The 21,269-nt window shown below is 38.6% G+C and overlaps 1 protein-coding gene across 5 annotated transcripts in view; it reads left to right on the top strand.

Annotated features, from left to right (window-relative positions):
* SLC25A13 (solute carrier family 25 member 13) overlaps positions 1-21,269 on the top strand; it is a 98,997-nt gene that overhangs the window by 40,634 nt on the left and 37,094 nt on the right. For all 5 annotated transcript variants that reach the window (XM_036398403.2, XM_036398411.2, XM_036398394.1 and 2 more), the window contains 6 exons: positions 9,323-9,462; positions 15,846-15,992; positions 17,534-17,672; positions 18,502-18,595; positions 18,768-18,852; positions 20,970-21,054. In XM_036398403.2, coding sequence (XP_036254296.1) covers positions 9,323-9,462; positions 15,846-15,992; positions 17,534-17,672; positions 18,502-18,595; positions 18,768-18,852; positions 20,970-21,054 — 690 coding nt within the window. The remainder of the gene's footprint in view (positions 1-9,322; positions 9,463-15,845; positions 15,993-17,533; positions 17,673-18,501; positions 18,596-18,767; positions 18,853-20,969; positions 21,055-21,269) is intronic.

Genomic DNA, 21,269 nt, shown 5'->3' with positions numbered 1-21,269 from the left:
TGTACAGTGTTGGATTTTGCACAAATAATTGCCAGTTTTAATTACAAAAGGATATGAATTAGACTTGTTAGTATATTTATTTTCTTCAGAACAATTTTTGAAATCTTCTCAGACTATTCTTTGAGACTTTCATTTCTAGACATATGTCAATTTGGCAAGTTTTTGTTTTGTTTTTCTCTTTTAACTAAAATGTTATATAACTAGACAGACTTGGATGCAAGCATCTTAAGTAAAAGAGAGCCTGTTTGGATACAAAGTGAATCTGTCATTCTAAATATTAGGAAAAGCTTTGTCCTATTACACTGCTGGGTTTCATTAGGTCTAGAAAATGCAATTGAGTTTTCTACATCATCCAGAACTGAAATTCAGTGTTTCAGTTTGTTCTTTGTTGCTGGTTTTGTTCTGTTGTTTTGTTGGGGATGGTAAGAGAACCATCAAATAATTCAGATTGGAAGTGACTGTGGCAGCCATGTGGTTCAAGCCCTTGCAGCACCACCATCAAGACCAGCTGCTCAAGAGGAAATACCTAATCAATGTTTTAAATAATCTCTGAGGCTAGAGACACTGCAGCCTCTATGAGCAAGCATTTCCCAGAGTCTGATCACTATTGTAGTGGAAAACTGAATTCCTGATGCCTGCTTGGGATTGCCAGTGTTCCAGCTTGCATCCATTGCCTCTTGTCCTTTCACTGTGCATCTTTGTCTTGCCTTCATCAGCTGGTATCTATAGACAGCAATGAGCTCCTCCTTTGCAGCTCCCATCTCCAGGCTAAGCAAACCCCATTCCATCAGCCTCTCTATGTATGTCACATGCATCATCTCCCAGCTGCCTTGTATGGAGAAAATAGAAGTGATGTAGGGATGTTCTGTTTTTTAGCAGGTTGTGCTGTTTACCTTGGTGAGAGTGGTCTTGTTGGGTTTTTTGGTTTTGGTTTTTTTCGTTTTTTTGTTTGGTTGGTTGGTTGGTTTTTTTTGTTTTTGTTTTTTATTGTTATTATTACTCAGGACAAGAGGACTATATTTATTTTTTATGCCCACAGGGGGCCTAGTGCTTTTCAAACTTGAGATCTTAGGGTGCTGGCAGTTTGTTGCTAACTTCTAATGAGGCTAGGGAAGGTGATAAAAAAATGTAAGGCTGTTGCTAGTGAACTGAAATTATGGGTAGCCACAGTTCAAGTAGAAATATTTTTAAGGAATTCTGGAAAATTTCTGAAGACATTTTAAGTAAGCAAATTATGTGATATTCCATGTGTAAATTCATATTATTCCCCCTTACATACAGTGGAGATAGAAGAAACAGACAAGCTTGAATCCAGATTTTTACTTGCTAAGGGTGATGGTACTTTTGGAAAGAGCCTGCTTTTTTGCTCTTTGCTTCCTTTTTTTCTTTGCTTCTTTTTTTTTTGGTAGTATTTTCAATATTTAACACAGGTAACAGAAGTGCACAAGTATCTCAGTCAAAAATTAGGGCCAAATTGAACAGGATGCTGTATGAATATGCCATGAGAAAGTGAATTAGTAGTTTTCAGAAGTGACAAGGGCACAAGCAACCAGAGGAGGGGGAAGATAAGAGGATAAAAAAGACAACAATTTCAGCAGATTTGTGAACTTGAAGCTTATCATGGATTTTTTTGATTGGGAAAAATCACGATAGCACAAGCATGTTCGTGTGATAGTGTTTTCATTAATGTGAAATTAGTCTGCAAGACTGCTCTGTCCTTGTTGAAAAGTTTGTCTAGGGCAATGAATTATGTTCAGTAGCTAGTGTCTCTGTCCTGAAAGAATGCATGCTGAACATTTTTTAGGATTGGTATTGGATTTCATGGTTTGCTGCAGGCATTTTGAGGGATCTGTTTGGTAGTTATATTCTTTAAACTCTATTTGCAACATTTGATAGACATTTATTTACCAATACTGGTCTTCATCTCACCCCTGTGTACAACAGGTGCTGTACAGCCTTTGTTGCTTCTTCCAGCCACAAAATGGTTGTGGTTCCCCTCGGATCAGAAGTTACCAGTTTTAGTGGGAGACTCCAGGCTCCTGCTTCTCCACCCTGCTGTGGCTGCCTCTGAGGATGCTGGCACTCCAGTGGGGCTGTCACAGTACAGTCTTTTTTAATGCCTGAGGGTGTGCCAAATTAACCAATGCATTTTCTAAGAGCAGCTCAACAAGCATCATAAGCTTTTTGCTTCTCATTGATGGGCTCCAGATGTCATCTGGAGGTGAAAAAACATCCATTTTTTTCCATATATGTGGACCTTTATTGCACCTCTTCAATGTTTTATTACAAAAAGAACTACCCTGATTTTTGAAACTTTTCAAGTGATATATGAATGTTTTGTGAACAACTGAATGTAGATATATGGGAATATCAGATTGGCATGTGTGTGTTGTATGGTATCTTGTCAGAGATCTGAAGAACTGCTTGGAAGATGTTCCAGTTCAGTGGGTTAAAAATCCTCTTTTTATGGAAGACCAACCGTAGATTTGCACAATTGACTATAATGGCTCCAATTTTAAAAGATAGAGGTAACAGAGAGCACTTCCAATTGGTGGGATAGTTCAAGAATACTACATGCTCAGATGGCTAAAATATTGTGCTTTCTGCTGCTACTTCATGCTACTTAAAAAGAAAAAAAATTGGTGTGGGAAAGGTGGGAACACGCCAATTTGAGAGTCAGTTTCAACTGTATGAGGTCACTCTTTAGTTAACAGAGTAACTCTTTGGTAAGCTGAGGGTCAGCCATCTCTATATGCTGTTGGAAAAAAAAGCCCAACATGATTACTAGGTAGCACTTGGGGAGGCACCAAAACCTTCTACACCAGAACATATTTTAAACCATGTCAGGAGCTGTATATCACTTCAAGCTTTTTTTTAATTGAGATTTTTTCCCATCCCATTTTCAAACTGGCCTGGAATTGCAGATTAGAAAGTAGAAACTTCAGCAAGTTCTAGGAGCCAGAAAAGTGTTTTGTTATTACAGATTTTAATATGAAATTTCAGATAGCAAAATACACATATTTTTGTGATGTGTGTAATTCAGTTTTCTAAATTGGAAAATCTGCTGTTACCTAGCAGTTAATGACTATTTTTTCCTAACATTTGGAATTCAGGACCTGATTTAAGAAGCTGATAAAAGAAAACAAAACTGAGAATATGCTGGAAGTGCTCAAAGTGAAAATTACAGTTTAAATAGGTTTGAGGGTAGATAGTTAGACATTTTAATCGAACTAAAATAGTTTTATACTAATACGGTACTGTTGTGGGAGTACATTTTGTGGTGTGTTTGAAATTGAAGTATTTAAGTGAGGGAAAATGTGTGTTAATGCTTTGCAAGAAAGTGATTTTTTATATCATCTATCTAAGTAAAATAGCTGTTAAAGATATAAAGCTTTCAGGTCTATGCTGGAAAGTAAAGTGTAAAGTTCATGGTTATTTCTTGAGCCCGGAGTTTGCTTTTATCACTTTGGTTCATATATTAAATTGCTGTAGGAAACAAAGATATGAATTCTGAAGTAAATTTTTTATTGCTGGACAGCTACAGTGAAATTGGTCCCTGCTGGTGTAAAAATAAAGAGGTGTTGATTCTGTCTACATATGAAAAATATACTTGCAAAATAAATAGTTTGAAAGAATTTCAGATTTAATATGTCAGATATTCAGATACTTATGGACTATACCCAGTAAAGATTTTAGTAGCTTGTTCTGTTAAATGACTTTCCTTAGACACAAAATACAGCAGAATAATGACTTTCAGAGTTTTCCTTTTAAAACCTAAAATTTGTAAGTCCAAATTTCATTTGGAGAATATTGGTGGTCCTTGCTGTGTCAAGTGCATCTGTAGTTATTCCAAAGCATGCTTTATTTCTATTTTACTTCTTAATCACAGGAAATGGAATGTCATAGGAATGAAAATGGAACAGAATCACAGGAATGGAAATGTGAATGCAGCATGCTTGTTTGTGCAATAAATTTTTAAACATACACATCAGTACACTGCAGAGAAGAAGGTCCCCAGGACTTAAGGGACCAAAAACCCCCACTGTAAGTCAGCAGGCAGATCACCTGGAGGGAAAATAAACCAACTCTTTCATGCAGTGATCAGAAATAAATGGCAAGGCTGCTATTTTTTACTTAGAGACTGTGGAGGGACAAACAATTATTTGTTTTAGAACCTTGCAATTTATTTTAAAATTGAGTGTCAAAGTTGAATTTTTTAAAAGATTGATAGAAGTGACAGCATGGATTTCTGAAAATGAGTGTTTAAAATCTTCAACCTGTTGCTTGTTTTGCTTTCTTACAGCTCTGGTTCAAACAATGCAAACACACAAATGGTTATATCTTTTGCTAGCTCTAGATTGATTTTGTGCTGTTACGGCTCTTGACATTGAAGCATTAACATTTCGCTTTTTTTAGAACTAAAGCAATTAAACAGTGTTCTGAACTGGATTTTAAAGCTTCCATTTATCAGATATTTTGGTTAAATACTTGCTAAGGATCAAAGCACAGTTGCCCAGAGAAGTTGTGGAATTTCTGTTGTTGGAGTTATTCACAGAGTGACAGAGTGGGTCAGGTTGGAAGGCACCACAGTGGGTAATCCAACCTTCCTGCTCAAGCAGGGTCATCCCAGAGCACATAGCACAGGATTGTGTCCAGATGATTTTTGAGTAATTCCTATGAGGGAGACTCCACAGCCTCTCTGGGCAATCTGCTTCAGTGCTCAGACACCCACACAGTAAAAAAGTTCTTCCTCGTGTTCATGTGGAACTTGCTGATTAAGCAGTACTGGGACCGGTGTTGTACCTTGGGGAACACCACTGGTGACAGGCCTCCAACTAGACCCTGTGCCACTGAATATGACCCTCTGGGATTTCAATGTTCCCTTATCCTGAGTCAGAAATTCATGAGGGGCTGTTCAAACCTCATCTGGCCATGGCCCTGGGCAACCTCTTCTGGTTGGACTTTCTTTGACTGGACTCCATGAAATCCAGATGTCCTTTCCATTACAAATTATTGTCTAGCTCTGAAACAGGTTCCTTTAAAAAAAAAAATCTAAACAGACATCATAACTCCTGGCTACTGAAGCACACCTCAGCTTCTTTGTGTTTCCCTGTGTTTAGTTAAGTGACTTGTGGATAGTTGTGGAACTTCCAATTGCAGATTTAATGCAAAACTACATTTTTTTCATTCTCCATTTTTTATTTTAATACTGGACTTGGATGATTTGGAGATGACACTGTTAGAACTGAACAGTAACTTGGAGTGAACTCTGGTACATAATTAGATACCTTCTGATGGTTAAATCAGAAGCTGAAACACTTCAAATTTTTTGTGTAGTATGAATAGTTTTTAATGTCTGAATTGGGCAATCTGCCTACAGATGAGACTTGAGTCAGTGATGTGGTAGATGAGTGGGTAATGAGACCTAACGAGGGAAGAGGAAGAAGACTGTTCACTGGGCATAGGAGTTTGTGCACCACAAATGGTTGCAAAAAGGAAGTATGGGGTATGAGTAAAAAAGCAGTGGCAAAGAGAATACCACGTCTCATGCCATCAAAGAATCAGTAGAAGCACAGTAGGCAATTTTCCAGTCAGCTGCCTGCACTGTATAATCCAACATGCATTCTGTCAGAAAAGCATCTGGTAGTAGTTGCCAAGTCATATTGAGATCAATATACAGTATGATTGTGAAAAGATCAAGTTGTGTGGATTCTCTTACTGTATCTTCACTGATGTGGTAGTCTGTGTTTTCCAGGTCATAGGAAAAATTAAGTGCACATCTTTAACTTGGAATGTTTAGAGTGATACTTGTACTTACATGAACTTCTGAGACATCCTTGTGGCCTTTAATCTCTAAAACAGCCAAGGGAATGCAAATGGTCTGGATAAAGACCTTATTATATTCCAAATTGGCTTGATGAGGTTTTCACTTTCATTGCTGTGCATTCCTTTACCTTTTGTAATGCCAATAATTAAACATTGTATTTAGTCTGAAGTTACCATTCTTTTCACTTCCTGACGTTTGGGCATGTCTTGGTCATATGCCCTTGCAGCCCAGACACAAAGGTGTCCTGGGCTGCATCAAAGGCAGCATGTCCACTGGGTGAGGGAGGAGGTTCTGCCCCTCTACTGTGCTCTGGTGAGACCCCACCTGGAACTCTGCATCCAGCTCTGGGGTTCCCAGCACAGGAAGGACATGGACCTGTTGGAGCAAGTCCAGAGGAGGAAATGTATGATTAAGGGATGGAGCACGTCTCCTCTGATGGAAAGTGGAGAGAATTGGGGTTGTTCAGCCTGAGAGAAGGCTTTGGGGTGACCTAATGGCAGCCTTCCAGTACCCAAAGGGAGCCTATGAGATAGGAAAAGGGAGAATGGTTTTAAACTGAAAGAGAGTAGGTTTAGGCTAGTTATATGGAAGAAATTCTTTACTGTGGGGGTGGTGAGACACTGTAGCAGGTTGCCCAGAGAAGCTGTGGATGCCCCATCCCTGGAATTGTTCAAGGCCAGATTGAATGAGGCTTTGAGAAACATGGTCTAGTGAAGGATGTCCCTGCCCATGGCAGGGCAATTGAAGCTAGATAATCTTTAAGGTCTCTTTCACCCCAAACCATTCTATGATTCTATGTTTAATTTTCTTGAGATGGAATTTTAATTTTGGGCTCCAGTCAAGGAGGGTTTACAGGACACAGAGCTGGGGGAGCAGGACAAATTGTTCCTTCAAGGTGGCTTATGCATGATAATAAATTAAAATAAAAGTACAGGGGCATATTCAAAGGAGACTGTGCAACTTTCTTATGTTAAAAATTAGAAGTAAGAATTGCATGGAGCATTGCCCCATCAAAACAAATTTGAGACTCATTTTATACTAGCTAAGTTTCTGCTATCTCTTACCTTGCATCAGGTAAGAATGCGCCTTTTTTCTCTGACAAAGGCAAGTCTGGAGTCCTGCCACAGCTTTTGGTAAATGATGATTTGTTCCTAATCTCATCCACACAGTATCAGTGGCTTGCTCTGGGGAAATTCTGGAGATGGGATGAGAGGGAAAGAGGAAGTAGATGAACATCTGATTTCTCTGTGAATGTATTTATTTCTCTGGAAAAGCAGTGGTCACTGCCAGAAAGAGGCAACCTTTATTTCCTCTTGTATGCAGGCAAGACAAGCTGTCTTTTTCATGCCAGTTGCCTTCTTTGAAGAAAGTCTGGCAGAAAGCAGGAACTTTATAAATGTGATCTCCAGTGACATGTGGCAAGGTGCCTTGAGCTGTGTCGGTAGGAAGCACCCTAAATGAAAGACTTCAAGTAGAGGGATAGAACATCACCCTGAACCAATAGACTTTCTATCCCACTGCCTTGTGAGCAGAATTTTGCTCTGGGACAATGCTGGCAGACAAGATCCAAGCTGGCTGTGATGGAGCTTAAGACATGAATGAACAATGGGGCTGTCCTAGGGGCATTGACTTTGCTTGGAGAAAATTCTCATAGGACATTAGGACTTTGAGTTATGAATTTCATGAATTTGAGGTTAACTGGGGTTAGTCTTTCTATTTGTAGGTTAAATCCAACTTGCTCTTTCATCACTGATTTCCTGGGATCAGTGAGTGTTGTGTTTTTAAAGCTGAAACTACAGACTAGTCTGTGAGATGGGAAGAGGTCTGCAGTTTCAATTCTGCTCTCTCTGTGAAGCCTTCTTGCTTTAGAACAAGCTGTTCTTGTGGGTAATACCATGTGCAGGGCTTTTGGGTCAGTGCAGCAGGACACATGCCCCTTTCATCTCTTTGTGACTGGTTTTTTTTCTGTATCTTTATTCTTCTTTTACTTGGGCTCTTCCTGACATCTTCCTGGCTCTCAGCTGTGCCACTTCACTCTCACTTTTTCCTACTTCCTTGCCTAAAAGAGGGGATTCCACCCTGGCTGTATTTTCCCAAGTCAACAGAGCTGCTGTGCCTGCCTGGCATGGACTGAACCAGAAGCCAGAACTCAGCATGCACAGGAGACACAACCTCATTGCCCCAAGGAGTCAGCTCCCACCTTTGCTTGTGGCACTGGAATGAAGTGGAAGGTGGCTCCCAGTCCTGCCTGGCAGGCAGAGGCTGGCTCCAGTGGGGTGATTCCCAGCTTGTTCTGAACACAGGCAAGCACTAAGCTGTGCTGATTTCCTCAACCCCAGGCACCAGCCGTGCTTGGGAACTGGCTTACAGCTCTGCTGCTTGCAGAGACAGACAGGAGCTCGTGGTTTGGACTCCTGGTCTTTCTTCCACAAAGCGTGAAGGGAGCAGACCAGCTCCTGGCCCAGCCTGTGGGTAGGGAGTGACTCCTGGGAACCATCTCTCCAGCTCAAAGGAACTCACAGGAGACAAGAACTGGCTCTTGGCTTGCATTGCTGGAAGAGTCATACAGCAATTAGGAGAGCACAGAGCAGCTGGGAACCTCTGGCCTTGAGCTTGTCTTCAGAGGATTTCTTCGCCCTATTTTTTGGCTGAGACAAAACTATCACATTGAAGTGGGCTCTGTCCTTTGAGACAAATACTTGCTCAGATCTCACTGCTGTTTTCTTTACTTACAGTATACGCTGTCTAGTTGCAGAAACATACGGTCCTTACTATTGATCGTGTATCAAATAGTTGCTTTTTCACAGAAACTGCTGTGTGTTACCAGTCTGCCAAGGGTGTAGTAAACTGTTGCCCAGTTGTGACTACTAAATATGAAGCTTGTATTTAGGTGTGATCATACTTGACACGATGCCCCCGTCCTTGAGAAGAGATTTAGGTTTAAAATCTGGATAGTGCTGGTGATAAGTTTTTATTCCTGCTTGCCATGTCTCCCTCCCAATCCCTGTCCTGCTTGTCAGTTTTCCATAACTAACTCCAGAAAAGTGGATCTTGGAATAATGGTATTTTTGTAGTTGATTTGTTTAAATGTGGAGAGCTCTGGGAAAAATTCAAAAGCATGAGTTATAGTGATAGAAAACTTCCATTGTTAGCAATTTGAAAACGTTATGCTGAAAATCAGTTAGCTTTAATAATCTTTTTATAAATTGTCTTTTAATTTTAATCTTCCCTTGCTTGAATTTGAAACTTGAAATATCTGAGTTCCTTTTAAATAAATGCTGTGCATATAAAACTTCACAAATAAAAGTATTATTCAGGAACTATTTGTGAGGGTGATGATTTGGGTAAACAAAAAACATTAGGTTTGCTTTACAATGTGTTACTAATTTATATGAACAGTATTGCTTTCCTGTTATAAAACATCGTATTTGTTTATATGTTTGTCTCTTGTTATTTTATTTTATTACTAAATGAGAACTTTTCTTTTCTTCCCAGAGGATGCTAAACAAGTTTTTGGCCAGACCACGATTCATCAGCACATTCCTTTTAACTGGAATTCAGAGTTCGTACAGCTGCATTTTGGAAAGGATAGAAAAAGACACCTAACCTACGCTGAGTTCACTCAGTTTTTACTGGTGGGTCTAATACAGTATGGTTTGTCAAGAGTAATGAGAAGGAAGCAAGAATCAAAGTATTTGCAAACTTGCCAAATACCATGCTGGTAGCAAAGTTGAAGTACGTACCAAGTGCAGGCTCTTACAATCAGAGCACTGGACTTGTATAGTATGTTGATAAATAGGATATACTATTGGTAAAACTTCTGATTCAGGCTAACTGGTTTTTCTTTTCCTTTTTCTTTGTTTTTGCACCTGTATGCAGAAGGTGATTTTTTTCTACACTGTTGTGTAGACGCAGACATGAAATTAAAAACATAGACTTCGATGTCTGAAAATCTCCTGTATTTTTAAATCTACAAGTCAAAGAATGTTAAATAACAGTATTGAACATTTTGGACTCAGCTTGCCAGACTTGTATTAAGAAGTACTTCTGTCTGTGAACAGCATGTTTGCCAAGCGTATATTTAGTTCAGAGCTGATATCCAGTAGTATTTGTTAAAAGCCATTTCCATACACTTTGCTTTTGATCTTTTTTGAATTAAGCTTATCTTAGAGGGAAAATTTGCTTGTAGCATATAAAGAATAAAATACTACTTTTTGCAAGGAATTCTTGGCTATTTGTACTTTTGGATACTTTGTCACAGGAAGTAAAATATGCTAATATAAAAACCCCCGATTATCTGTATTTCAGTAGTACTGTTAAAAATAGTCTTCAGTAGGAAAAGAGGTGAAACACGTGAGTTTCTTATTTGTATTCCTCCTGAATACTTAATGCCTGTATTAGTATTTACACTAGAGAATTTTAAAATGGGAACCTGCTTCAAGACTGCCAGGTTTCTTTTTTTCTTGTTTACACAAGTATGTTAGTTCACAGTAGGAGGTGGTATCATTTTGATGAGGAATAATTAAGATAATGCTATTGAGACAAATGTTTCAAATTGACTTTGTAGAACAGAGCCTAATTAACTTTGTATGAAGAGGACGTCAGGTATCACATGATTAAATCATATTCCCTTAGGCTTTGTATTGACTATTGTAACTCCTAAGTAGCTAAGACATAAACCAGTTTTGTGACAGAAATAGGAATCAGAACCTCTTTGGAATGAGAAAGCAAATGTGCTACTTGATTAGGAAAAAATGCCTCCGGCAATGTGTTCTGGTATCTCCTTCCAACTACAGATTAAGCCTCAAAAATGTATCTTGATTTTGGTGATTTAAAGTCAGAGTTTTAAAAAAGTACCAGTCCTGTTTGCTTCATCTATTTGCTTAGAGATATGAGGAAAACCTGTAGAAAAACTCAGAATAAAAATGCAAAACTTTCTAACTATTAAAAAAAAAAAGCCCAAAAAGATGTGTGTGCAAGGGTTGTTGAGAGAGGTTAAGAGAGTTTAGAGTCACAGATCTAAAAGAGCTTGTAATGATAAGGCTAGGTATTTGCAATATTTAGGTTCTTTCTTTGGGTTCCTTTATATTTTTAACTTTAATTAGGAAAAGCAAGCACTGAGGGAGGAGTTTTCTAACTTTGGAGATTAGTCCCAACTATTAGGCTTTCTTCTCATCTTGTGGAGGGATGGTTCTCTTACTTGAAAGGACTTTACTTAGATGGGATGATACTGTGAGGATAATTGGTTGTGATGGAAGGCATCAGTGGTCCTAATGAACCAGCCAGCCCTTTTGGTGATGATCCATGTAGGTCAGAGCATAAACCAGGAGAATAAGGATACAATTCTGGGTGTCTCCAGAGAGGTGAGATGCACTCAGGAAAAGTTCTAATGCTGCTAATAAAGATGCTCTCAGCATTGGTGCAGGCAGCAAGGATTTTCAAATAAATTAATTGCTGAAGCTGCCTATTACCAGTACGATCTATTAGGATGCTCAGTCAGTCACAGTAATTGGGCACATCTGTTTACCCACTTTCTAGAACTGTAAATCCTTGAATCACATAAGTTTCCCTGCTGATTCTTGCCTTGCAGCGTTGGATTACAGACGCTGAAGTTTGGGCACAGAAATAGCTCTCGGCACAAAGTGGAGAGTCACTGTTCACAGGCGTGGAGATCTTCCTTTAAGCTTTGTAACCTTTGGTACTCAGCTTTTCCTTCTGACATTCTGCCTGTGCATGAGTCAGTCTTTTTAGTCTGATGTCTAGACCTTGGACCTTAGACAGCAGGAGACCACAGTGGATACCAAATTACCTTTCTGCATTCCTGATGTGTGAATGCACTTTACATTGCACTTAACATGGACCAGATGGTTCTGTAAGGCGCTTCAGGTACTGCTTTGTAAGTACAATGCAATTTGCAACTTTTAATGGAATAATCTGGCTAGATTCATTCCTTTACATTGGGTCCTATTATGTCACATAAACTTGTTCCATGATCATTATCTGTTGAAGCATTTGGACTAATCATCACTTCTGGCAAAGCTCAAGGTAGTTGGAAAATAACATTAGTATGTTTTATCCATGCACAAGATGGATCTCTTGTGGCTTTAAATATGAAGTGTTTATATGGGATTCTGAATATTTATATTCTTCCAGCACTTATTCTGTCTGCAATAAGAGAGGTGCCTGAAAATAAAGCCTCCGAACTCCTTGGCTTTAATGCAGTTAACAATCTATTTGCATCAACCTAGAGCTCAAGGTGTGTTATTTTACCCTGCTCATTTGCTAGCTTAAAATGAGCTCATCTATCTATACGATATATCGTTCATATGTATCTGTTTGGATATGATCATGTTCCATCATCACTTAAGTGGCAAGTCTGCCTTATGAAGAGCAACATCAGCCCCTTTCTCAGCATGTAAAATCTATTCCACACAATGAATTTTAACATATGCTTATATGTGGGCCTGGTAAAACCATTTCTGCATTGTCTGGGAATTTATTTATGCCCAGAATATTAGTTAAATTAGTATTCTCTATAATTGAACCTTGGGATCTACTCCAGTGGCAAAGATTGTGTTGTATCTGATGACTTGTAGATCCATTGGGATGGAATGCAAACATAAAATTTTATCTAAGTGGAAGGTGAAGAAGCTTTTAATGAGCTGTAAGTGAAAGCTGAGGTAAAATCTCTAGGTAGGAAATAATTTCATTACAATTCTGGTGCCAGCATGCCTGCCATGATGTATGAATTAATTTTTCACAAAGTCTTATGCTACCTGGGGGAATTCTGGACTTCCAGCATCAAGGAAGATGCTTGTTTTCGATGTATATCTAAGTTTACAGAAAGTCTAGTTGGAAAAGGTTCTTTAGGATGTGTAATTTGTATTTCAAAGTAATGAGGATTGTAATTCTTTAAACCTGGGTCTATCTAGGTAAAATAATATGGGACAGAAATAAAATTTATAAGTATAAATAAAATAATAAAATTATTGCAAGTCAGATAGCATCTCTGAAGACCACAGCTTTGCTTTATTGTTTTTCAACTTATTTTTAAGGTGATTTTTTTTATATTAGCTGCATATACACAACATATGTTACAAACATCTGATCAAGAATTTCCTGATAAATTGCCAGTAGCTAGTGAGCTCATTTTGAAACATAGTTATGCTGTGAGTTATCTCAGCTTTCAGACATGGAGGCTGAGGGAATGGATATCCTTTTGAGGTAAACACTTCAAGAGTTTATTGCATTGATATGCACTGTGCAGTGATTAGAAGTGTCTGGTTTGTTTGTGACAGCAGAGATTTTTTGTTACCATGATTGTCTGCATGTTCTTGTGTGCCATACTGCTGCCATCCATGGTCATGGTTTGGAAATGTCATGTGGCTGAAGATCCCTGTGCTTCTTTCTTCTTGGTGTAACTGGAGAATGTGTAGCACTGCTCAAAATAACCATAGCCTAAAAAGTCTCTACCTTCCTGAGGTCAGTCTTCTTTATGTGCAGTATGCATAAACCATATTGAACTGGAACTTAGTTTCTGAACTAGGGAGGAGGTGTGAATAAGGAGTTTCAGAGGACTGGCATCATCCTGTTCACAGTTTTGTCTTGCTGTCTGTCTACAGCTAAATGGCTCTTTTTGGCTGACAAGAAGATGGGTAAATGGCAGCACCAAGACCTTGACAATGTCTTTAAACAAGTGGGATAATTCTCTCCAGTGGGTTCCAGTTTACCAAGAAAATTGGAGAGACTCACATTAGCAAGGAGAGGATGGGGTGTTTTGGCTTGTTCTCAGCTGTAGCACCAGCAGGCTTTTTGCAGTCAGCTGAGTGGTGACAAGAAACATGCACTTGATGCACCTCTCTGGAGCATGGGCCCTGCTCTGTTCTGTGACTAAGACATCACTGTCAGCTAAGGTCACCCCAATGTACAATACCTCCAGACTCACTGATGGGTGTGCAGGGACAGGAACAGATTGGACTTCTGCAAGTGGTGTCCAGGTTTTTTTACTGCGTTCCAGTGCTGGATTCTGCCAACAAAACTCTGCCAGCAGTTTCAGTGGTTAAAACAAATGGAATGAGGGAAGGAGACAAAAGCAACATGCCCTGTTTCCCATGTAATCCTTCTGCTAAAATCAATTGATTTTTTTCTATGGTGATGCCTCCATTTAATGACAAACATTTTTGTTCATTTGTTCATACGTTTCTACCTGCTAGGTGATGAGTGTTTAGGATACAGGCTTTATTATACTTAACTCCTCTACAGAACTCTCTGCCTCCAAGTAGTTGTCTGCCTCAAACTGATGAAGTCTTTTTGTGTTTTTGTGCTCATCTCACCATAAACCTTCCAAAATTGCTTCCTTCCAAATTTCTGTTGAAATTGTAGTCTCAATTGGAGTGCAGTAAGAACTTGCGTGGCTGCATCCAGCCAGAGTGAGTATTATTGCTGAATTGTTGCACTTCAGCATAGGGGTCTGTAATGTAAAGAAAATGTGGCTGAACTGAAATTGTACCACTTCAAATTATAAGCCCCACAAGTGTTTCCTATCAAAATAAGAAATTTCAGGTTAATTCTGAAGTGAAACATTGATCAGTCTTTTCCCCCCACCCCTTTCCTCCCTCTGCCTAATATATTAGGAGGTTTTCATCACACAGGGTACAGTGCTGTAATTAGTAACTAAGACCAAAACTGGCAAAGTCAGAAGGCTGAAATAAAAATATAAGCATGGTTTGAGTAGCAGTGTGAACTGAGTGAATAGAAGGAGGGAGAGATGGCATCTGCAGGCCTCTGGCAGGTCTGATCCTGCTCCATCTGAATTTGCCTTTCACCTTTCACTCTTTATTTTCTTGAATGCTGCTGTGAGAGAAATATCAACTTATAGGAGATCATATTTACTGTGGATACTTCATGATGGTGATTCTTGACTAGCTTGAGTCTTGTATTAATATGTATCTTAAGGCACATATTTGGAAATATAATGGAAATAGTTGGATAGTACCATGGTCCAGTGCAAGACTTGTTCCATATTGTTGAGTAATCAGTTTTTCCAGTGAAGAAGTTTTTATAATCCTTGAAACTTAAAGGGAATACATGGCAATGATTTGTATTCCTCCATTCAGCTAAAAATTAGAGGTTGGGAAGTCTGATTACATCACCAGAATTTTTGGGGTTTTTTTTTACAAACCTGTAGAACTGAACAAAAATTCATATGTAATATCCAGTTACTATCTGTGCAGGATTGTTCCTTTTAAGTGACAAAAAAAATAAAGTAGTCTAACAGTAATTTAAGAAGAAAGGGTGAAGGTTACAGTAGGAGAAGATACAACTTTGAGAGATTATATACAGTTTTTTCTCTTTTCTTTAAGAAGGACATTTGAATCACAAAATGAGATTATCAGGTGGTTGTATCAGATAATATTTATGCCTGTTACTACTACTGAAATACTGAGAACTGATCTTTGATCAGTCATGAGACAAGGAGTTCTAAATTAAACTGCTGTTGTCTTTTGCAGACAACTTTAAGTGAGGATGCTCTTTGAGGGAATCCTTTCCAGATTAGTAGGTGTCTGCATGGAAATCTCTGATGATTTCATTGTCCTTGTTCAGGGAAGTAATGGGTGCTTTTACAGAAAGTATTTTGATCTGCTGTGACACATGCAATAAACTGGGTAATGCACATCATGGAAAACTTTAATGTTCATAGTGGGAGATTACTTGCACTGGTGTGCTGGTATGTGTTCTCCATTTCTCAGTTAAATGAATTGCATGACATAATGTCCAGACAGCAAAGAAATCATGATGTTGTCCTAGGTGCTGAGGTCAGTGATAGAGACCATAGGAAAGGCTGAATAGAAAAGGCTGAAATTTACATAAAACATACATATAAAAGCCAATTAAAATTCGGTTACATGTAGTTGTGTTTTGTTAGGTATGAGAGTCTTGCATTACTTATATTAAATGTAACTGTTAAGGTGATTATTTTGAGCCTAACTGCTTTTTTTTTTCGCCCATATATTTTCAGGAGATACAATTAGAACATGCAAAACAAGCCTTTGTACAGCGAGACAATGCTCAGTCTGGAAGAGTCACAGCCATGGACTTCAGGGACATTATGGTCACCATCCGGCCACACATGCTGACACCATTTGTAGAAGAATGTCTAGTGGCTGTGAGTAGTTCTGGTATCCCAGCTGGCAGACCTGGGATACAGATGTAGAATTCCTTTTCTTATGTACCTTGACTACTACACAACACAAAATCTAGCCTGAGGATGCATGTTTTGAAGTCTAGCAGTTATTATCTACACATATGAAAATTAACCCTGATTGTTGAATGTATATCCTCAATGGTCTTGGTTTCTAGAGGCAAAAGACAAAGTATGTTGATGGACCTTAGTAATGGCCTACAAATGTTGAGTTTGCCTTTTTCCAGCCATTCTATCATAGGACACTGCGTCAAATATTTTTGAATGCCATTGCATCCCACTTAGGATATCATCCTCAAAGAACTTGCTTTGTAATGTAAATTCTAAGCTCCTGAGTGTAATTTCCAAGTACCTGAGACAATGTATGAATTGGAACATCAGCCAAGGACATTCACTGTATCTTGACCCATAGCTGTTACACTTGCCGGTATATTTTGTCTCAGTTTGGAGTGCATAAAGAAAAGAGGTACTTTTGGCTTTGACCACAGTTTATAATTTTGGGAGCTTGTAGCAGCACATTCCAAGTAATCCAAAGCTTGGCCATATTCAGGTTTGAAGATCTGCTTACAGGTCTGTTCTGCTTTGACTTGCAAGGAAGAGATTTCATCACTTCACTTGCAATTGTGATGAGTAGTGCAAACTCTGACCAGAATATTAGAAGATGCATGCAGCAAAAAGCATAGCCAGAAAACTTAGAAACTGACAGTGAGACTTGGTACTTTCTTCCATGGCTCCCTCACAGTCTTGTTACCAGCTTTCCTGTGTCATATGCTCTGTCATAAAACATCAGGTTTGATTTTTGATTATCCCTCAAGGTCAGTTAAAATTTGGTAAGCTTATGCATATTTTTTTCAGAAATTTGCTTGATCATTGATCTTATAATTTAAATAGTGAATTGATCCAATTTTTTTTTTTCTGTGTGCAGACCCATCACCACTTAAAGACAAAGGTTTAGTCTCAGTTCTCATTTGAAAATGAGTAACTGTTCGAACCTTATTGTTCCCATTATGTTTGACTGCCTGATATAAGCCTGAGAGCTTACTGCTGGTTTTCCATGACTTGAAATGCCTGTGAATTTAAAGGTTTCAATTGACCTTTTTCAGAATATGTTTTGGTTTTGTTGAAATTTTCTATATAGTAATATGCTTTACATGTAGAAGTAGATTTCCTCATTACTAGAAATAAGCCAACTTATGAAACATTTCCAACTGAAGCAGGACTGAAACTTGAACTTTGTAAATTACTACTGGTTATGTTGTTATAATCCTGCATATGTATTTGTTTAGGTTTGTAGGGTGGGGAGAGTTTTATATTCTGGTCATGATTAGTTTCAGTAACATAAGAATCTTTCATCGTTTAAAGTTCTTTATTTTGAAGATTTTTTGAAAAAGCTAGCCTGTGCTGCTGTCACTCTTGTAAAAGAACATTGTTTGAAAACTTTTATTTCAAGGTTTTTTTAGTCTTGTAACATTCTCTGTTCTCTTTTCCTCTTTTACTGTCTCTAGGCTGCTGGAGGTACCACTTCCCATCAGGTCAGCTTTTCCTATTTTAATGGATTTAATTCTCTCCTTAACAACATGGAGCTCATTAGAAAGATCTACAGTACTCTGGCTGGAAATAGAAAAGATGTGGAAGTCACTAAAGGTTGGTAGAAATATTTGCAGTCTGGAAGTTTCCTTGGGTACTTGAATGGAGGGAAAGACCTCATCTGTATGCTTTTAAATCAGTGGGGGCAGGGGGGGAAGCCTGCCTTGTTACCATTCCTTGGTTTGCCACTCAGTTTTGTACAGTCCTGTCAGAGTGCACCCTCCAGCTTTTTCATTTTGTTTCAATCAGAAAAAGGTCCTAGTAAACTGGTGGTGGGGGCAGGGTGAGGAAAGTATGTAAAGATATTTAAAAGTTTAAAAAACTTCCTAGGACTCCTGCCAAATTGGCAGCCTATTAAAGTGACCTTCAAGGGTAGTTGAAGAATTCCATAAACTTGTATTGGCGGCACAGTAAGCTGATCTACAAGCTTGGAACAAGATGTTATCTGCTATATCTAACCACTTTTATAGAGAATTCCCTGTGCAACACCAGAGTTTCATTAATGTGGCCTCCTGGGACTATGCATGAAAAGTTCCACATCTCTTGACTCCTGTTTTGGGGGTTTTTCTTTGTTTGCTTTTTATTTTATATTTTTCCCTCTGACCTGAAGCTGATTGATACCGTATGTCAAATATCCTAAATCCTGCTGGTAGTACTAAGCTTTAAGACCAGAGAGTTGTACTTACTTGCATGAAGGACAGACCATTTGAAGCACACATTTATGTAGTGACAGGAGCACTTCTATACTGGGTAACTTACTCCCCTTTCACCCTCCCCAGCCAGAGTCTTCTACTTTATACTAAAATATAGTGCAACTTTGGGGTGCTCTGGACTATTTCTTCTGGTTTGATTTCATTTAATTTTCTGTATTTTTATTCTCTTGCAGAGGAGTTTGTTCTGGCAGCCCAGAAATTTGGTCAGGTTACACCCATGGAAGTTGACATCTTGTTTCAGTTAGCAGATCTTTATGAGCCGCGGGGGTAAGTGGAGAATTATCTATCCTCCTCTCTTTCCTCTTCTCTTCTTTTTGGAAGGAGTGGGAGGTGATGTTGGGGAACAGGAGAGTGTAGTGTAGTGGCCCACGTGCCGGTAACTTTTAGTGATCTGAAAAGCAACCTCTAAGTAAACACTAATGTGAATTAATTTCCGCAGGCGCATGACGTTAGCTGACATTGAGAGAATTGCTCCTCTGGAGGAAGGGACGTTGCCCTACAACCTGGCTGAGGCTCAGAGGCAGGTAAGAACAGAAGCCAGCAGGATGCTGTCATTTGTTTCCAGTGCTAGGTAAATAGACAGCCAACCTCTTCCTGTTGTTGTCATCTAAGTTGCTTTTCTCTTGTGTTCTGTAATGACTGTGAGGAGTGACATTTTTTAACTGGTGTTATGTTCTCTCCATCTCTTCTTTGTGCCCCTTCCTCTTGGGCTCCATTTTAACAGGTCAAATGTAATTTACTTTGGAAAGATAATATGTATAGCAGTGTCATCTAGCCAGTCAGTAAATATTAGATGCATGCTTCATTAAGGTGTTTATGTTTTGTGATTCTGTTACTCTGTGTTCTTTTTAATGAGGAAAAGAGAAAAAAATTAAAATTCAGCATCTAGCCTATGAAATGGCAGCCCTTATTCTGAACATATATGCATGTTCCTGGCTTCAGTGTTCTCTGCTTTGCTTTATGCTCTGCTGAATATCAAAATAGGAGAGCTTATGTATAGATTAATATCACAGTTTCAGTAAAATTATGTCCAAAACCTAAAGGATATTTACTTTCAGTGGTATAACCACAAATGGACATTTTTTTGATTTTGAGGCAAAAGGAAATAGGAGTTTTTTAAATGTCAAACCACTTATCTTTTAGTTTTCGTATTATCATATTTTGTATTTTCATTGATACAAGTTTCTATACAGATAGATTTTAAACTAACCCTCCTGTTTGTCTCTATTTTAAGGCAGTCTTAACTTTGTGTCTTGTGAGACTAAGGGTTTTTTGTTGGTTTTCTTTTTTCCTACTCTGAGTCTGTGCGGAGACGCCAGTTTGACCACAATGAGTTGATCCAGGCTACATTTTTAGGACTACCAGGCCATAAGCCAGGCCTCTGTGTGTGTGTGTGTACACATGAGTCTCTTTTTCTTCTCGTTTTTCTTCTCCTGCCTCCCCTACGTGTGAACACCCCCACCACCTCTCCAAGACAGTATCTGGGATGGTGGTTTTCTGTTTATTCAAGCACTGACTAAATGGTGATGATGCTGGGCTGAATTCAAGTGAGTTGGCTCCCAAAAACTCACCATCTATTCCTAGAAGACTACTAAAGGAGTTAAAAGCATTTGCATTGGGCTGAATATCAAGTAACATAAGTTACAATAGGTGGCAGTAAAAGGTAGAGAAAAATGTGTGATGAAAGTAGCAGCTTCTTCACTTTTCCTTTGGGGCCACTGTCTCTGGTACCATGATTTATATTGTTCTAAGAGGCGAGGACAATGAACAATGATCCTTAAATCTTTCCATTTCTTCTGCGTATGCATCCCACCTTTTCATTTTTTTCCACCCAGTTCCTTTTTAATGTCAGCTGCCTGATGCTGAGACGGAAAAGATTTTCAGCTACACTGATATCTTTAATTTATTTCTGGTCATCTCCACCTATATTGGAATTAACTAAAATGTAAACACAGGAAAATGTGTCCATATTTTTATTTTGTTGCTTTACTTATAGTACCCTAAAAAGAACATATTGCAAAAAGTGCTAGTAAGTATGAAAGATTTAATGCCCCTGCAGAACTTTTGTTTTCTTTATTATTGTCTTTCATTAGATAGTGATTTTAAATCTGGAACACTTCTGAAATTTATTTTTCATTGAGTTGAATCTAGCACTCATAGACTGTGAGCAAAATGAAATTGTGGGGATGCTTTATGGCACCTTATTTTCCTTCAGCTAATCTGTGTGAATGCCTGCATACTTGTTTTGGTAGCTGGGAAGTAATAGATGTACCTGGTTTTGGCGACAGTAGAAAGAAATTCCAAGCTGGAGTTGCTTTTAGCTGTAGAAGATTAATGACTGAAGAGGCAATATGTAAGCCCTCATTTAGACCACATTTAGACCATTTATTTTAGAGTTGTATAATTTTGTTGTAGTATCTATTTTCTTTCTTATTCCAGTCTGAAGAGGCTGCCTTATATGACACTTAGAAATCAGTGGAAAAGAAATAATAATTGAGAACAAAATCTCTAGTGTATTGTGGAATTTTTTCCAGGTATCCATATACTTATATCTGTCTGATCATGAAATGTTCTCTTGGGAAATGAGATGTTTTGATTATTTTTCTTGTCTTTCTTTGTGTTTTAAATCCTGCCTTGACAGAAAGCTTCAGGCGATGTGTCTCGACCTGTTCTCATCCAGATTGCAGAATCAGCGTACAGGTTTGCCCTTGGTTCAGTTGCTGGAGGTTAGTCATGGCTGAGCAAAAGAATATTCATCTTCACTGTTTGGGTTTTTTCTTCTTTTCTTTTGCCCTTCTTCTCCTTCTGCCTCTCATTTAAGTGTTAAAGGCTTCTCAGACTTTCCCTTGGAGCTGTGTCTAAGGGGTGGGATGACTCTAAGATTGAAGGGGAAAGGATCATGTCTACAAGAATTTTGGAATTTATGAGCTGTTGGAGTTTC

This window comes from Molothrus ater, chromosome 1, assembly GCF_012460135.2.
Source record: "Molothrus ater isolate BHLD 08-10-18 breed brown headed cowbird chromosome 1, BPBGC_Mater_1.1, whole genome shotgun sequence".
NCBI lineage: Eukaryota > Metazoa > Chordata > Aves > Passeriformes > Icteridae > Molothrus > Molothrus ater.
Note: the sequence above shows the minus strand (reverse complement) of the source record. Positions and strands in the feature narration are given on the sequence as shown.